Genomic DNA, 16769 nt, shown 5'->3' on the forward strand with positions numbered 1-16769 from the left:
TACCAAAACAACCATGACAAAGCAATTCCTGTGTGTGTGGACAAGGTGTGTGAGGGAGTCACAGACAACAAAAGGCTGGGATCACTATAGGTGGTTCCTTTCCTAAGTCTGGAATAAGAAATGTCTCCTAAGAGTATATGAGCAAGCACAAATTAAGCCCACTGGCAAATGTGTCTCATCCCTATACAATGGTAGTCTGCAGAAAGGATTGCCATCTCTTATTATTACTCATTATTTTCTTTACTTATATGTCAGAAATCTGATGCAGAGTATGCTAATCTAAACTTATATAAGCAATTTTTACCTGAAAATAAGCATTTTTGCTTATTTTTCTTCATAAGGAAGAGGAAGGACAAAAAAAAAGAAAAAAGGAATAAAAATAGCTCACTGCTTATTATTTTTCTTGTAGAAGTCTAGACTTGCCATGGATGGAGTTTTTTAATATCAAGCAGAGTTTGAGGCGCTTGAGACAAAATACGCCTTTGCTAAATAGAGTGTAAATAAAAGAAGTCCATAAGAATGGTAATAATAAAAAAAGCACAAATTACATTTAAATGTTTTTTGGATCTTCTCTAGAGAATAATATAAACTGAAGTCCCCCAGTCTCCCCTCAAATGTCCTGACCAGATGGACAATATGTTTTTCTTCTCGAGCTGGTGACAAGATAAGGACTGGGTTTGAGGTTCCAACTGTTTATAATTTCATGTCACTTTAGCTGAGATTACCAGCTCATATTGTTGACAAATACTGGTAAGAAATTATATGTTTGGCCTAGCTGTGGGTTTGTGTGTGCTATATAAATAAAAAGATGCAGATAAAAACATGAAAACAAAAACTAGAATTCTTTCTCATGTTTTTAGTACTAAATTCCATGTGCTGAACAATGAATGAGGAACTTGGTCGTTCATATATGGACTGGTTAATATAGAAATTATTTGGCATGTGGTTTGTGCTTTTTTATTAATGCTTTTATTATTTATGTAGGTTGTATCTATTTTGGACATAGATATCCCTTCAGAATAGTTCAGAGAAAGCAAATACTAGGATATACTAGAACTCAGACTGTTGTCTGTTTCTTTCATCTGGGAATAAACACATACCATCATCAGTCTGTGTGGAGTGTTCTGAAATCAGCCACCTTCTTTGTAAGCCCTTGTAACTATTAAGAGATCTTCCACCTTTAAATTGTTCTATCTTTGGGTCAGAAATGAAGTAAAATAGTAAAACACCCTTACCAAACACATCAAATCCTTCTTATTTCTATTAATTTTAATAAACTATTTTTTGAGTGACAGAGCTAGAGGAGCCTGGCTCCCCTGGGAAACCTTTTGTTTTCTTTCAAGGTAAAGCACTTACCTGTAAAACCAAAGTCCAGTCACTGTGAATTGTGCAAGTGGAGGCTCCAGAACTCCATTAGCCGAGATCGCTTTTCCAAAGTTGACATCAACTCATCAGAGCAGCAGAGAATTAAAACTCTGTTAATTATTCAAGAGATCCACCTGAGATAAAGAAAATAATAGGCTGTAGAAAATGGTGACTCAAATGATGAGTTATCAGAATTTAGGGAAGCTGAGCTTTCTGTGGTCACCAAGAGAGGTTCTTTTTCAGAGGCTAAAATGGGTAGTTTGGGTTAGATATCTGCCTCTAGAAAAAATTGGGTTGTGCCTTTGTTTAGTACCTGATTTCTAAGTATTAAACTTATTTCAAAACTGAAAAATGTTGCACTGAGCTGTGTAAAAGTAGGTCAAGAATACCAAAGCTCAGTGGCAGTTCTCACTGATATGTCAATTGAGTCAAGGGATTACTAGTGGCAGAGGCTGTGGGTCTGTGCTGAAATTAGATAATATTGATTTTATTCTTAGTCTGCATTTGAAACCTGCTTGTCTCTTAAATCTGACATGGTATTAAAAACCCCAAGGAGTTCTCTGGTATGATGGCAATCACCCAAAGGCTAAAGAACCCTTGAGAGAAAAAGTGGGAAAACATTATGTAGGATTGTGACTTCATGATACATGGACCTTAAAGACCTCTCATTATCAGTTTAATATAGAAAGCTTGATTTTGACTTTACAGAAAAACAGCTTGTATACTCTGCAGATATTGAACATTTGAAAACCTTTTCTAGCCCATAAACATTCAGAAAGTTATAATGGTCTTTTTTTTTTTCCTTTTAAGATGTAAAATCTGAATCACATAGGGGATGATCTTTGACATCCTCATTGAATATGTGTTCATTTTACAACCTCATTGCTTGCTTGTCAGCTGCAGATTTTAATGCAAAGGTACATATTTGCAATATAATCAGAAAAAAAATATTGCTGTCAAGGTGAATTCAGTTTGATCCTTGCTAGTAGAAAATATTGGAGTGGGTTAAAAAAACCCTTATCTAATTTCTGCCTTTATTATTGCTATTTATTAGCATTTGATTAAATAATGACATAAACCAATAAACTTCCCTGAAGAATAAAATATGACACTACAGTAATTCATTCATAACAATGTAAGCTATGTAACACTTACATAAAATCTTGGCCTAATCTGTCAGAAATTATCTTCCTGCACATTGTTAAGAAGGTGGAATGAAAGTCAATTGAACTGGGGGAAATAAATCAAGCTCTTCAGAAATATTTACGGTAGATAGCAATCTAAAAACTGGGCAATTTGATGTGTTTTTTAGAGAGTGGCATGGATTTTCTCCATATTTACATTGTCATTGTTAGCCATGAGATTTTCTTTGCCTTTCTACTTCTCTGTTGTGAATTTTACAATTTGAAAATGAAGTGATTGAGCCAGTATAGCTTATTGTACTCTGTGGATCTGTGTTATTGCAATAGTTATCACTTCTGAATCTATAAAAGGCTTCCTTTTGCTATAGGCTGACAGCATGGTCTCTGCCCCAGATTGGGTTGTATAGAAATGTATAGATAAGTAAGAGGTTTGGTGTGGGAAAATGGAAATATTTCTTCTTATTTCATATAAGCATATAATGATATATAAATTATTAATGCTGTTATATAATTTGAAATTTTTATCACTGTGTGTTATCTAAGAATGATTGTTTTGTTTAATTTCTCACATGTGAAGAATAATGGGATAGTGTCTTTGTTGCAGTACTGTGAGGAAGCAATTGACCCTTTGTTTCATGCTAGAGGGCTGGCTTTGCCATGGTTTATCTTTGTCTTTTCCTGGCATCTTTTGTTGACAGGGTTCCTTCTTTCTAAAGATATTCTACCATTCAGGAAAAAAGGCAAGAATAAATTCTACAAAAAAAAGGCCTCCACTTTGCATGCCCACTGGTCATTCTTACTCTTTATGACACTACTCTTTATAAAATCCTTTTAAGAACAGATTTTAGGGCCTAATATCAGCCCCAGCTGTTGAAGTTTATGAACAGAATTGCAACAAACACAAATTTGGAAAACGATAGCTCATGTGACTTTTTGAGAACAAAGGATTTCCTTGCTTCCACTGTGACTGCAAGTTTATTTAATGTATTTGCCATTCTACATTTTACAAAATGGTTTTAAAATTTGAGTGGTTTACCAGACCAGGGCAGTCATGCCATTTAAAGACCATTTAAAGTCATGAGGCAGATGCTCCAAATCATGATAATTTAAACTCAAGAGAGTTTAGAGGACAGTATGATTTGTTTTGATGGCTTTTTCCTGAGCCCCTCTAGTGTGCTCAGTTTGTAGGATGTGCAAGGAAAAAAATACAAACAAACCCAGCCTCAGATAATCAGATGGTTCCAGGTTCTGTGCCTATTAAAAAAAAAAAAAATCTCATCGAGACTTTCCATGAAGTCATGAATTTGTTACTCTTTTCCTGAGCTCTCCTCCTTGCCAATGACACCCTCTCTTTGCATTCCTCAGCTGCTGAAGATGAAGCAAGGGAGTTCTCCCTGTTGTGTCCGAGGCACCCCCAGGAGCCGCTGAAGGTGTTTTGTGAGACCTGCGACACCCTCACCTGCCGCTGCTGCCTCCTGGCAGAGCACAGGGACCACAGGTACACAATGCTGGTGGAGCTCAGCAGGATTGAACACTTTCCATCCGTGTTTTCCAGCTGAAGCTGCTGGCTGGTCTGAATTTAAAAGCCACAGCAAACTCGGTTGTCTCACTCACAAATGATTTAACACAGGCTCGCTGCCCTCACAGGAACCCTCCCTGCTCTCACCTGTTTGCTCGTGGAAAACCACGGGGTGAGAATTTCCCCTTCTTCCACAGGTTCAGGCATCTTGATGAAGCTCTGCAAAATCAGAGAATTATCCTGGAGAATGTCATATCTAAGGTGGAGGAGAAAAAGAATGGAATTCAGGTTTCAGCCAAGCAGATTGAAGACAGGTAATGGCTAAGCTTTTTTTTTTTTTTTTTTTTTCCATGGATGTAGGTGATCTGTAAATAATATTCTCACTAAATGTAGGTTAACAGAATTAAATGCAGCTGAGGGTTCTTTTTCTTGGAGGATAGAAAAGATTGGGAAGATTAAAAATATCAAATTCATGTTTAAGTGGTACTGACAAGTCATGGCATTGTAATATACAGTTCCATGCTCTTTGTAAGGCATGTGACATCTGACGTCAGAGATAAGATTTCTTTGTATAATCTGTTTCTGAACTAGAATTTACAAATAATTGAACTACAATATCACAAATAAAGATAATTTTAAAGATACCTTATTTCTTCAAGAAACCTCAAAACAAGGTGCAATTTCAGTCAAGATGAATATAAAAACGAAAATATTGCATTATTGAATTTCAGCTACGGATTATGCATTTAGTAGCTGTTAGATCTGTCTCCTGTATTAATAAAACCATTTCAAGGGTACAAATCTATTTATACTGCTTATAATCTAGTATAAACTGGAAGTTTTGGGTATATTATGGATGTATTTGTTAAAAAAGAGCTAAAGACTGTTTTTGTCATGGTGTTTGAGAGGATCCATCAGCATTAGCTTGTCACATCCAGAGAGGGGTGGTCAGGGCCCAGAGAAGTGGGGGAGAACTCATGGGAAATGATACAACTTTCACTGCAGTTCTGTCAGTAGACATATCAGTCCTTGTAGCAAATAACTGCTGAATAAATGACACACAGCTGGCTCATCCAGGGATATCCACCTCTTACCCACAGGTTGCTTGAAGTAAAACATCTGTACAAAAAGGTGGAAAACCAAATAAAAATGGCCAAGATGGTTCTGATGAATGAAATTGATAAACGAACAAATATCCTCCTTGAACAACTGGAAGTAAGTAAAGCTAGTTTATTTGATACCTTGGGAAATCAAACTAAATTAAATTTAATCCCAGTGCCAGTGGAAAGAATATAGACTGTGGGAACTATTGTCCCACTCCTTATATTTTCAAATATTTGGGTTTTTTTTTTTTCTGCAGACTTCTGTGGTTGACAAAGATTCAGGGAGAAGTGGGAAAAAGTTTCCTTATAATGCGTTAACCACAGCTTCTAATGCATTTACAGAGAACATGTGTGCACCTTTTGAGTACTTAGAAAACAACCAGCTTCTGATTTTAATGTTTAATTTGTAGAAATCCACTAGCAGCACAATTAATAACCTGTTTTAGAAATGATTCTTTCTTCTAATTTCTGTAACAGAACTTTTGAGTTTTGACTCTTCAGTTTTTGGATGTCCTGTTGAAAGATATAAGATTTTATTTTGAAATGTGCTGAGGAGAAATACTGCTGATCAGAATTTCCAGACAGGAAAGCTTTCTTGGGTTATGTTATTCTGTTAGACCAAGGCCAAATGATGCAGGTTGTTTACTCCTGGGGAAGTTCATTGCCCTTCCTGAATTCAAGCTTATCTCCTGGGTTGGATTCGCTTCCTTTCTGTGGTTGGTGGTTTAAAGAGATTGTGAAGAACAGTATTGCTGCAAATACTGCGTAGCATAGGGCCAATGATTGCCTCTATTATGTGTGTCTGAAGAATGACTGCCCTTTTCTACTGTTATTAACAGAAAATCACCAGTGAGAGGAAGCAGAGGCTGGAGCAACAACTGCAAGGTGTTGTGGTTTTGGGCAGACAGGTAGAACATGTCCAGAACTTCATCAGCTGGGCTGTGTGTAGTAAAAAGACCATCCCATTTCTCTTCAGTAAGGAACTGGTAAGAGCAATGCTTGTTGTGCAGTAATTGTGAGAACTGTTTTAAGGGTTTGATGTTGATCAAATAAAATGCTTTCCAGGATCCTGGAATTGTGAATAAAACCATTGTCCTGTCATGTGTCACCAGATTGTGTTCCAGATCCAGCGCTTGCTAGAGACAAACTGCAACACAGACACGGGCCCTCCTCTGAAAATCAGGTTCACTTGGGATCCCTCCTACTGGACTAAGCAACTCTCCAATCTGGGTAAGAAAATTATAGTAGGTAAATGCCCAAAGCTGGGCTAGACAGATGTAGACAATACAGTACCTCCCCTAAAGGGCTCTCCTTTTTCGTTTTGACACCCAGTTTTGAAACTCTTGCTGTGTGCTGAAGAAAAGTGAGTGTGGCTGGCCTTTCCTGTTTTTCTCTCCATTTATACCCATTCTCCAAAAGACCATTGAGATGTCTGGTGCTTTCACTGTCTTAGTGGCCAAATGAGCTGAGCAGTGTTGAGACACTTGGAATTGATGGGCACAAAGATGGTTTTAAGATACTGAATGTACAATAATTACAGTGTTACCTATGTAACAGATGTCCATATGGTGAATTTGTTTCCCAGCAGCTATAGATTTCCCAGCTGCAATGGGTTTTTATTGTAAATTCAGCTCAGTGGACTGATCAGTGATCTAAAAGATCAATTTTCTTCTTATTTTAAAGTATTCAAATCTGAACGGAGTAAAACACTATCAGAAGTGTTGCAGGGAGTAATCTCTTGCTGAAAAGCATGGACAAGATCATGTCATAGGCCACTTCTGTCTCCAGCCTTTGAGTCTCACCTGTGTAACATTAATCTCTTTTATTTTTTAAAAATAAAAGAAGCTTTCTTTTGTACCTCTGCTTATGGATGAGAAGATACTTCATTAAAAAATGAAAGTATAAGCCATATCCATCAGTTAAGATAAAATAAGATCAATTTTTCAAAGTGTTTGCTGAGTAATTCCATGAGCTCCACTGACATCAGTGGGAGTTTGGTGTGAATTGAAATAACTAGATAAATATTGGAAAATTTGTCTTGAATGTATGTTGGTAGACTGTTTGGACAGGATATTTGGATATGTTCTGTATTTGAAATGTGAATGATGGCCTTCTGTATAATTTTTTATTGTATAAATTTGTCAAGAGCATACGGAGGAGTAAATTTGCTGGGTTTTTTTTTTCCAGGCGGTTTCACAATGGAAGGTGGACACATTTCTCACCCAGACGTGCTTCTCTGTGGAAATATTCAAGGGTTACAACCCTCTCTGTACCGTGGGCACCACTCCCCAGCCTCACAGCTGGAGAGCAGCCAGCCACACTCATTCCCACCTGTGATCCAGTGCTCTGCACCCCTGTGCTGCTCCCACTGCCTCAGCATCCCTCACCCAAGCAAGGCCCAGCCTTCTTACCAAGACATGAACCACCATAAGAGCTTCCACCAGCCTCCTGCACTCCACCAGCAGCACGTCCCTCTGCAGTACAGCCTGCAGCACCAGGACAGAGAGCCACGGGGTGCTCCCCAGGCTGGGCTGGAGCAGCAGCCACACTCAGAGCCCGAGAGCGCGTCCGGGAGGGTGGGAAAGTCCTTCCCACCCCAGCAGCCTCAGCAGGGTTGTGCTGCTGCCTCCCACGAGGCTCAGCAGCTTCACACGAGCCCCCAACAGGCTTCTCTGCAGACATCAGCCGTGGGAGTGCAGCTGGGCCATCTCCAGAAGATAAAATCTAACCACGTGCCGCAGCCACCCCCGCAGCAGCAGCTGCCCCTGACATCCCCCCCGGCAGGGCACGAAGAGAGCACCCACAAGCAAGTCATCCAGCAGAGCCTGGACATCATGCACCACCAGCTGGAGCTGGAGGAGATGAAAAAGGATCTGGAGCTTCTCCTGCAGGCCCAGGGACAGCCCAGTTTGCAGCTGAACCAAGCCAAGCCACCTCAGCATGTTCAACAGACTATAGTTGGCCAGATCAACTACATAGTGAGGCAGCCAGCCCCAGCGCAGCAACAAGTCCCAGATGAAGCACAAGTATGTTCTCTCAAAGTAATTTTTACTGCATTTAGTCAGTGTGAATTCAGAAATTGGACACACCTCTGAGATTTCATGTATTTCCCTGAACTTTCTGTTGGTGTCTTGCCTATGTATGTAGCAGAGAGGCTTCATGCCTCATCCAGGTTGGGCCAGAATTTTCTGTAAAGTGCTGTATAGCCACCCTGGATCCCAAAGATCTGAATCTCTCAGTAGAAAAGGTGAGCAGCAATGTGGGAGAATAAAAGCACCATCACTCCTCCTTTGTAGATAGGTGACTGGAGGACTGCAGTAGTTTCACTCTGCATTTCAAGTCTCTTTTTTTTGCTGGAACATTAAGCCCCGAGCCCTTAAAAAGCATTAGATTCTAAATTATTGCTGAAGAGAATGAACACAGAGTCTTGGTCTGTGAGTTATTTCCCATTCTCTTGCTGCTGCATCATGTCATTTAAGATTACCATCATTATCCTCACACGTTGTACTACAGTTTTGTCAGCAGGGCTGATCTCTTCCCTTTTCCTCTGTTAGTAAGAATCCTTCTTTTGGAAGAGGGTGGTGAGCATCCTTCTTTTGCTTGGTGGTGAGCATCCAAACTACAAGGATGATTAGCTGCAGAATAAAGTGGCTTGGAAATTAATTTTAAATGGTGGAAAGGTGGCTTGGCCTTCCCATTGTGTAAATTCTGTGGAGCTGCCACCTTGAATAATTCTCAAAGTAGATTACCTTGAAGGGAAGACTGCAGACTTTTGGTGTAGCTGTACATTTCAGCAGCTTTATTGAGTCTTCTTTTAAAAACTTCATTAATGTTTGAGAGAAACCTTTCTCCACTGATCTCTCTGCTTAGGGTTGCCTTGAACATCTCTGTTGTTTTAGAGCTTACTTGACTTGTCATAATGTGTATGCTGTTACATGATGCAAATCTATTACTGTTTTTTATTCTGAGTTGTTGAAAAGACAAATTCTCATTTGTGATTTGTAGGTCTGTGAGAGCTTCACAGAAGCTGATGCCCAGAAGCCTGTCATTCCTCTGGACAAAAGTGACAGTCCCTCCTTGTCACAATCATTAGATGAAGAAACCAGTGTCAGGAGCCACTCCCCTGAGAGGACACTGCAGCAATCAACTTTCCATCCTGAGAGAAAGGTATAAAGAAGTTCTTAAAAAAAATTAAAGAGAAAACATGATTTGATAGTCTTGAATATGGCATTGGAATTTGCAATCTTGTGGGAAAATTTAAAATGCAGTAAAAGTCATCCAGATGGCTTGTAAATTTTGGAACATAGTCAGAGCCTAACCTTGTGTGTGCCCCCAGTAAGGTGCCAGGATGAGCAACTCCTCCACAGGCTGATAGTGTTTAGGTCTGGCTGACATGATTGTTAGACATGAAATAAATAGATACTTTATTTCTTCACTGCTTAAATTCTGTCTAGCTCCTATGTCTAGGGATTTAATTATTAGGACTTGCTAACTACCGTGCTAGAAGCAGTTAATTTAAAAAAAATAAAGTGAGAATCAGAGGTGCTGATGAAATCAGGCCTGAGAAGCAGTCATCAAAATAGTTGCCCCAGAAACAGTACCACGAATTACTGCTGAAGATGTGGTACCTTAAAATCTGTTATACTTCTTCTTATTGTTCATGTATAAGCAGAGAAATCACAATTTTTGTATATCTAGGATGTTTTAATACAAAACAGTTCCAGACTTTGGTCTTCCCACCTACTGTGAGGCTCTGACCATTGAAGAAGCAGCATGAGTACAACCAGAAAGGCCAATAGTTATCAGTAGACCCTTGCTGGCTCTGGATATCACCTGTGCTTTTGAAGCAGAGAAAGCTGCCTTTTGCTCCTCTGTACAGTTTGTTTAAAACACTCCGAGCAACACGTCGCATTCTGGTTTTTCGAATCTGTTTGTTACTCCAGTGCGTGACTCATTTTGTGTACCATGTAAAAGACTTTCATAGTTTGTTTTTCTTGGAATTTGTGTGTGGAGTATTGTGGAAGTACTTGTCTTTCGGTCTTCAAAAAGCAAGTTATTTTTCCTTCTTTTGTATGTGACTTTGTTGATGCAACATATTTATGATGCAATACCCATCCAGAGAATTGTTGGAGATCCTTTGGGAGTTGCAGAGATACGGGCCTGGAAGCAGCATGCAAATCAGGTTTGAAAGCCACAAAGAAATCTGTTTCATGGACTTGTAGTGAAAGGTTATTCCCAACAGCTTAAGCAAGAAATGTCAGAAAGAGGAAAGAAAATGGAAGCAGATGTGCGAGAGAGAGGGCAAGATTAGTGTAGTGTGATGGCAAAAGCAGGAGTAATAAAGGGGAAAGGGCTGGTTTCTTGCTGTAAAAGCTGAGAAGGTGGCAAAAGGAGGATGCTTCTAGGGAAAAGAGAAAAGTTTTTTCCTCATGGTGTTGAGAAGTGTATGCTCTTGTGCAGGAAACAAAACACAGAGGTGTCTGTTTTTTTGAGGTGCCTGGTACCTCTCCAAGAAGTGAGAATGTTTAACAGCTACAGAACCCCACCTTTGCTTGTATTCGTCTCTTCTAATGAGCTGTTTGGGCTGAAGACATCTGGGTGGGATGAAGATACTGACAGCTCTGGCAGTGGCAAATTAGAAATGATGAAGGGAAAAAGCACAGCAAGTAAACTCTTGAAATATATTCTTCATGAATGCTCATTAAAAATGTCTGAGTGCTTTTGCTGACAATTGAATTAAATCTGAGTTTAAATGGGAGATTGGCTCCTGTTTAAAAACAAGGGAATGTGTCTGTTCATTCTCATCTAGCTCACCTGATTAAACGTTTTCCCCCTCATCTCCAGACACAAATTTCTGCACAGGTGTTTGTCCATGTGCTCTCACATGGCCTATATTGAGAATATTTAATCTCTCTCAAGATCGTCTTGGAAGAAGACATGGAGAAAAGTGAATGTGGACAAGTCTGAAATACTTGAAAAAAAAAGTAGAGAAAATGACTAGATAAAGCTGCTGCCTGAAGAAGAACTGTTCTGTCTTTTGGAGAATAATTGCTGTTGGACTTCTTGGCCTTGTGTTGCATTTCTGCTGAACTCTGACAACCTTCAGCTGGGCACAATATTCCTAGTGGAGTACATAATTCCCTGTCTGCTGAGATTCTTTCATTAAAGAGAAAGCAGTGTGCACCTGAATTAACTGTTTAGTGATGTGGTTGCCAAGATGTGTCCAAAAAAACCCCCAGAAATAAAAGCTTTCATTAGCTCAGTGATTTCCTTTCTTTTGGAGTGGGGCAAGGCTTGATTGCTAATGTAACTAAGCCTCTGTGCATTAATTTTTAAGCATGTTTATGGTATGAATTTGATATTATTGACTGATAACTAGATGAGTTTTCTGCATACAGAATTATATTTATTTGTAAGACAATATAGAGAAGATGTTCTTAATAGTTCATGATTTACAATAGTTTAGGATAGTTTTGCTCATTTTGGAACATTAATGGTGATATTTTGTTAGTGTTTCTCTTCCTGTATATTCCTCTAACTTTTTTTTCTGTGAATTAATTTTTTTTTGTGCAGAATAAATGTTCCTATACTTAGACCATTGATTGTTTTGTATCAGTCAAGTGCTGCACTTTGCATAATCCTGGGCTGGATTAGCACCTTTTAAAAAATGCCACACTAGGAATGAAAGCCTGTTGATGTGAAAAATGGATTTCACTTCATGTTCCTCTGTCCGAATACTTCACTCACATATCCAGGACCTCAGGTTTGGATTGTGGAATTGTTCTGTCTCCATGCCTGTCAAATACCCAACCTCTCCAGTAAGAACGCCAGTAAGACAGAGAACAAATTTCTTAATAACTGTTGTGCTACCTGCACTGCATTTCCAGGAGTTGCGCCAAACTCTAGTAAAGAGATTTTGGACGAGCTTTGGAATTGCTAAGTTGTAGTGTGAAAGAAAGAGTATTCAATCAGTTTAACAATTTTGTGCAAAGGGTTAGCAACCTTCTGCAGTGATATGATCTTGCTGCTTTTACATAGTATGATAACAAGTTATTAATTTGTGTGCTAGGACTAGAGAGGTCACCTGTCCTGGAATAAAGGGAAGAATAATAAGTTATTTTGGACCTAATTGTGTTTTCAGGAATATTAGCAGCAGGAATACAGTGTCTATTTTTTTTTTTTTTTCACATACCTAATTGTAATTTCTGGCTGTGTTGAGCAAGAGGTCTATAGGCTGCATCTTGCATTTGAAGAAATGTCCTGATTACTGTACATCTAGAGCACAGATTTGTAATTTGAGCCTCAGGCACCATGGCAAAAAATGTGGGTGTTGATGCAGGGCCAGCTGGACATTTCTCCTCCTCACACCCCATAAAATGCACCCCCTTCTGTAGTTTGGAGCAAGACCCTTAGGTCTGTTAGTTCATCTTCTGCTTAAAGGGAATCTCTGAATAATCTTTGCACTGTATTAGTTAGTAAGTTATCACAGAACATCTGCATCTGATCCTATATAAATATAGTCAACAGCAGGTCATTAGGGAAGGGCATCAGAAACAAATATAAGCTGATGATCCACTGAAAGCCAGAAGGACTTTCAAGGACTTTCTGACCTGAAGGTGGTTCAGACCTCAAGACAATTGTGGTTTAGAGCTCTTTGTAGACCCCTTCTCTGTGAATTTGTCAAATACGCTTTTTAGGGTCCATTTTAATACTAGTGTAGGATACTCCTCAGCATTCTACACTGAGTTTTGCATTGCATGTGAAGTTCCTCGGTTTGCTTATCATAAGTCTCTTGCCTGATAGTTCAGTCAGATACCTTCTAGTGTTTGTGTTAGGAAAAACAGTGAATAATCACTCTGTATTCACCCCATTCTGAATATCTGTGTTTTATAGGTATACATTGAATTTATTCTTGAAAGTTTCATTTTGAAGCTTAAAAGTGACTACTTGTCTCTCTAGAGTTGGATTTTTCTTTCCTGAAAGCCATTCTGTACTTCGGTCGTTCATGTGTTTGACCATTTTCCCCATAGTTTGTGGTTCTGACAAATAATTTTTGAGGAAGGAAGATTAGTAATGGAAATGTAAACACGTGGAAATGTTCTGTAGTGCATTATATTTGTTGTATTATTTTTGATTCACAACAACTTCCAGCTTCTTAGTTTGGGCTCTGTTTGTCTCAAGCACCATAAAGTACCTGAAACAGGGAAATCCTAGGAAATATTCCATGCTATCCAAGGTGCAGTCTCCAGAGCACTCTGAGAAGCTTCTCTTTTATTCTGAGTATATGCTGTGGTAGCATTTCATGAAAGACTAATATGGTGACAGTTCGAGGTGGAACTTCCTTTTTGTATTTAAAAACTCATGAAATTTGTGGGAAGGGGGTTAGAGGACAGAGTACAGATTTTATTTGATGGCAGTATTGCACAGAGCATGTTGTGATTACTTAGTGAGTGAAAGTAATAATAATTTAATATCCAACCCTAGAACTTCAAATCAGAGGGGACCGAAATGGGCTTGTTGCTATTTTCCCCCTTAATTACTATTAATTTTAGAGGAATTAGTAATGAAGGAAATAATATCCTGGAGTTTGGGGTACTATAAATTTCTCGAGTAACAGAGTGTGTTTTTTACTTTACAGAATTGAACTGCTCACAGCTCAAATGCCTTCATGCTTAATGCAATTAGGTACATTTCCCAGAATGTTAATTTTACAAAACCCTTTTTTCCTTTGACCTGAAAAAAAAAAGATAAATAAAACATGATGCTGCTTGCTCCTTCATGCAATCTCTTCCTCCTTCCGCTTTAAGCCCGCTGCAGTTTTATTCAGACAAAATGTTAATGAAGATTTGGATTCTTTTTTTCTCCTGAAAGCGGAAAGGAAATCCTCCGGATTCTGTTCTGAAACTGGGAATGGGAAGCATGTGCAGCCCGTGCTATCAGTGCTGCTGTGTTAAGCAAGTGGATTGGAGTAGTACATTTGTTTAACCTTCCAGCATAATGAGCTGCCAGGGGGATTGCTCCACTTAATAGCAGCCGTTCATTACTCTGCAACCATTTGCAGCGTGGTGTTTCTCCCATAGCAAAGAGAATTGGCGGTTCCCAGTTTTAGCCTCCTTTATCAGTGACACTTAATGTCAACAGCCCCGAGACTTTGCCAAAACAATCCTAACAAATCCTAATCCCACTGTTTCAAGGTAAGTATTTGCGCTTCTCAGAATTCGTCTGTATTGGTGCTGCATGTTTACACTGGACCTTTTTTGAATGCAACAGTGATCGAAGAAATATTTGAACTGAACCATATGTTTATTTTTTTGTTCTCTGCAGGCACTTTGCATGTTCTTTTTCCTTACTTTTCACTACCATAGCTAAGAAAATTGTGGTAGGAGGCATTTTGGGGTGGTGATGCTGCTGCCATTATATTATAAGGATCATCAGACCAAAATTAATTATGAGACAATGAGAATTCCATTTATAGTGACACAGATGTAGTTCAATGTGTCAGAATGTACATTAAAATGTCAAAAAGTTCAAAATTAATCAACAGCTGAAGCCACCCTCTGCCCAAGAGCATAATTAATGCTTGTTGTTGTTCAAATGTTGCAATATAAAAGCAATACAGTTTTTATAAAACAGATAAATCCTTTAAAGGCATCCCATCTGGAAAAACTAGCTGAACTGTCAAGGGAAAAGAGAAATTTTTGCTAATGGCAAAAGAAATGATTATTTTAGGGAGTGAATTAATAGTCTATTAATGAGCCTTGTTCCCAGTGCATTGTTCACTTCACACTTGACAGCAGCTCCATGGATCAGGATGGAATGTGTCTGTTCCTAACTGAGAGTTTTAATATTTTGCACTGAAAGATCATAATGTTGCTTCATCATTAAAATAACCACAAAATTAACTTTTGCCCCAAGGGAAAGACAGATGGCAGTTTGATGGCCTCATTATTCTTTTTAACAAGAATAAGGTTTTACATTGGCTTATATAATCTAAAAAGATCTCTGAAGGAACTGATGCTAGCTAGAAGGGTAAAAAGGACATAGCCACACCATGCAATTGAATTTCACCTTTCTGAAAATTGTAACTATAACCAAATCTTATGTGTGTGTCTCTCTCTGTATTTTATTGTTTTCTTCAGTAGGAAAGAGTGGCCACTCTCAGTAAGTAAACTTGTCTCACTGGAGCCAGGAGTAACCCTACACTGCCTTAGGAGGTAGAACATTTCACCTGAGTTGCAGGCAGAGGGTCAGGTCTCACTACATGAGATGATGGCACATGCTTGTAGATGAGTCAAGGAAGATGTGGGTAGTGATTGGAGGAACAGAATGACCATAAGATCTCCAGTTAACTTGGGAGCAAATGTGGGTGGTGTGCCTGCCACGTGTATGCTTCAGCTTGCCTGTTCCCAATGGAGTACAGCTCTAGGGTAGTTCCTGTTGACTCACGAATTTGTGGATGCTCCATGATTTGGAAAACCTGACTAAATAAATATTTAGCTACCTCACAGGAGCTTAATTAATGCTCACAGTGGACTTTGAAACAAGGGGAAAAGGCAAGGGATGATTACAGTTCATCTTCAGCTCAAGCACGAATTCTGCATGTTTTTGTTTTTTGTGATATGGGAACAATTCACATGGTAATTTTGTCATCTCAGAAAGGCTTGTGATGGAATGAAAATGAAAACGTGTACTTGGTAGGTCCCATTTGTCATTGCAATTGCAGGAACCTGTCACAAGCAAATTGTGGTGGCAAATAAACACTTTTGATCTCTGTGGACTTTAGGATGTGTGGCCATGAAAAGTGGATTCCTTGCTGACCTATGGAGATAACTTTGGTTTGAAACCTCAGCATTCTTAGGGATGCTCTATCAGACAGACAATATGGCAAGTTTGGGCCTCCACTGGTGCATTTCCTTACCGGCTGTGTTCTGGTTTTCAGCTCAAATGTAAGGTGGGAAGAACATTGTTACAGCTCAGAGAGCTTAGATTCAGGGGTGTCCATTTGACTCAAGAGAAGGAGAATGGCCAATTCCCTGGCTGCAGGAATCCAGTGTTCCCTGGGCTGCTAGTCCCTTCTACATGGAGGGAGTGTGTAAACCAGGTTCACTACAGCACTGTGAGGTAAATGGCACCAACTTCCCCTGGCTCTGCAGAAGAGCTGACCTCTTTCTTTCTTTAATGCAGGTGTATTTTGTCTCATCGAATTAAGTGGTCACTCTTCAGGCAAAGCTACCATTGTAGCATCTATTGCAAATTGACCAAGAGGAAATTAAATTGTATCCGTTGTTAGGTGGAAATTAGTGTCTGTGGGAAGTGTTGTCTTAGCACAGAATTGCTGTGCATTGCAAGCAGAGAATTCAAGACTGCTATGAGGTAGGATTTACAGACATCTGACAGCTCAGTCTAGGCTGCAGTCTTTACCACTGTGGGGTTAAGGTGGACAAATTATCCAAATCCCAAATGGAGTATAAGTTCAGAAACACACTAATTAAATTTAGGAAACGGGTTCTGTCTTGGATTCCCTTCTGAGTCACAGGCCTCTAGTGGAGAAATAGGTACATTAAATTTAAACTCTAATGGACACATTCCTATTGTCTTGATTTATATTAAAATGAGTGCTACCTACTGAACTGCAGTTAA

The 16769-nt window shown here is 39.2% G+C and overlaps 1 protein-coding gene across 2 annotated transcripts in view; it reads left to right on the forward strand.

The window, feature by feature from the left end:
• Positions 1-16769, forward strand: part of TRIM66 (tripartite motif containing 66) — a 42402-nt gene that overhangs the window by 12866 nt on the left and 12767 nt on the right. For both annotated transcript variants that reach the window (XM_066320785.1, XM_066320784.1), the window contains 7 exons: positions 3873-4005; positions 4224-4340; positions 5127-5241; positions 5969-6115; positions 6242-6359; positions 7317-8155; positions 9135-9296. In XM_066320785.1, the coding sequence (XP_066176882.1) occupies positions 3873-4005; positions 4224-4340; positions 5127-5241; positions 5969-6115; positions 6242-6359; positions 7317-8155; positions 9135-9296 (1631 nt within the window). The remainder of the gene's footprint in view (positions 1-3872; positions 4006-4223; positions 4341-5126; positions 5242-5968; positions 6116-6241; positions 6360-7316; positions 8156-9134; positions 9297-16769) is intronic.

This window comes from Sylvia atricapilla, chromosome 6, assembly GCF_009819655.1.
Source record: "Sylvia atricapilla isolate bSylAtr1 chromosome 6, bSylAtr1.pri, whole genome shotgun sequence".
NCBI classification, from domain to species: domain Eukaryota; kingdom Metazoa; phylum Chordata; class Aves; order Passeriformes; family Sylviidae; genus Sylvia; species Sylvia atricapilla.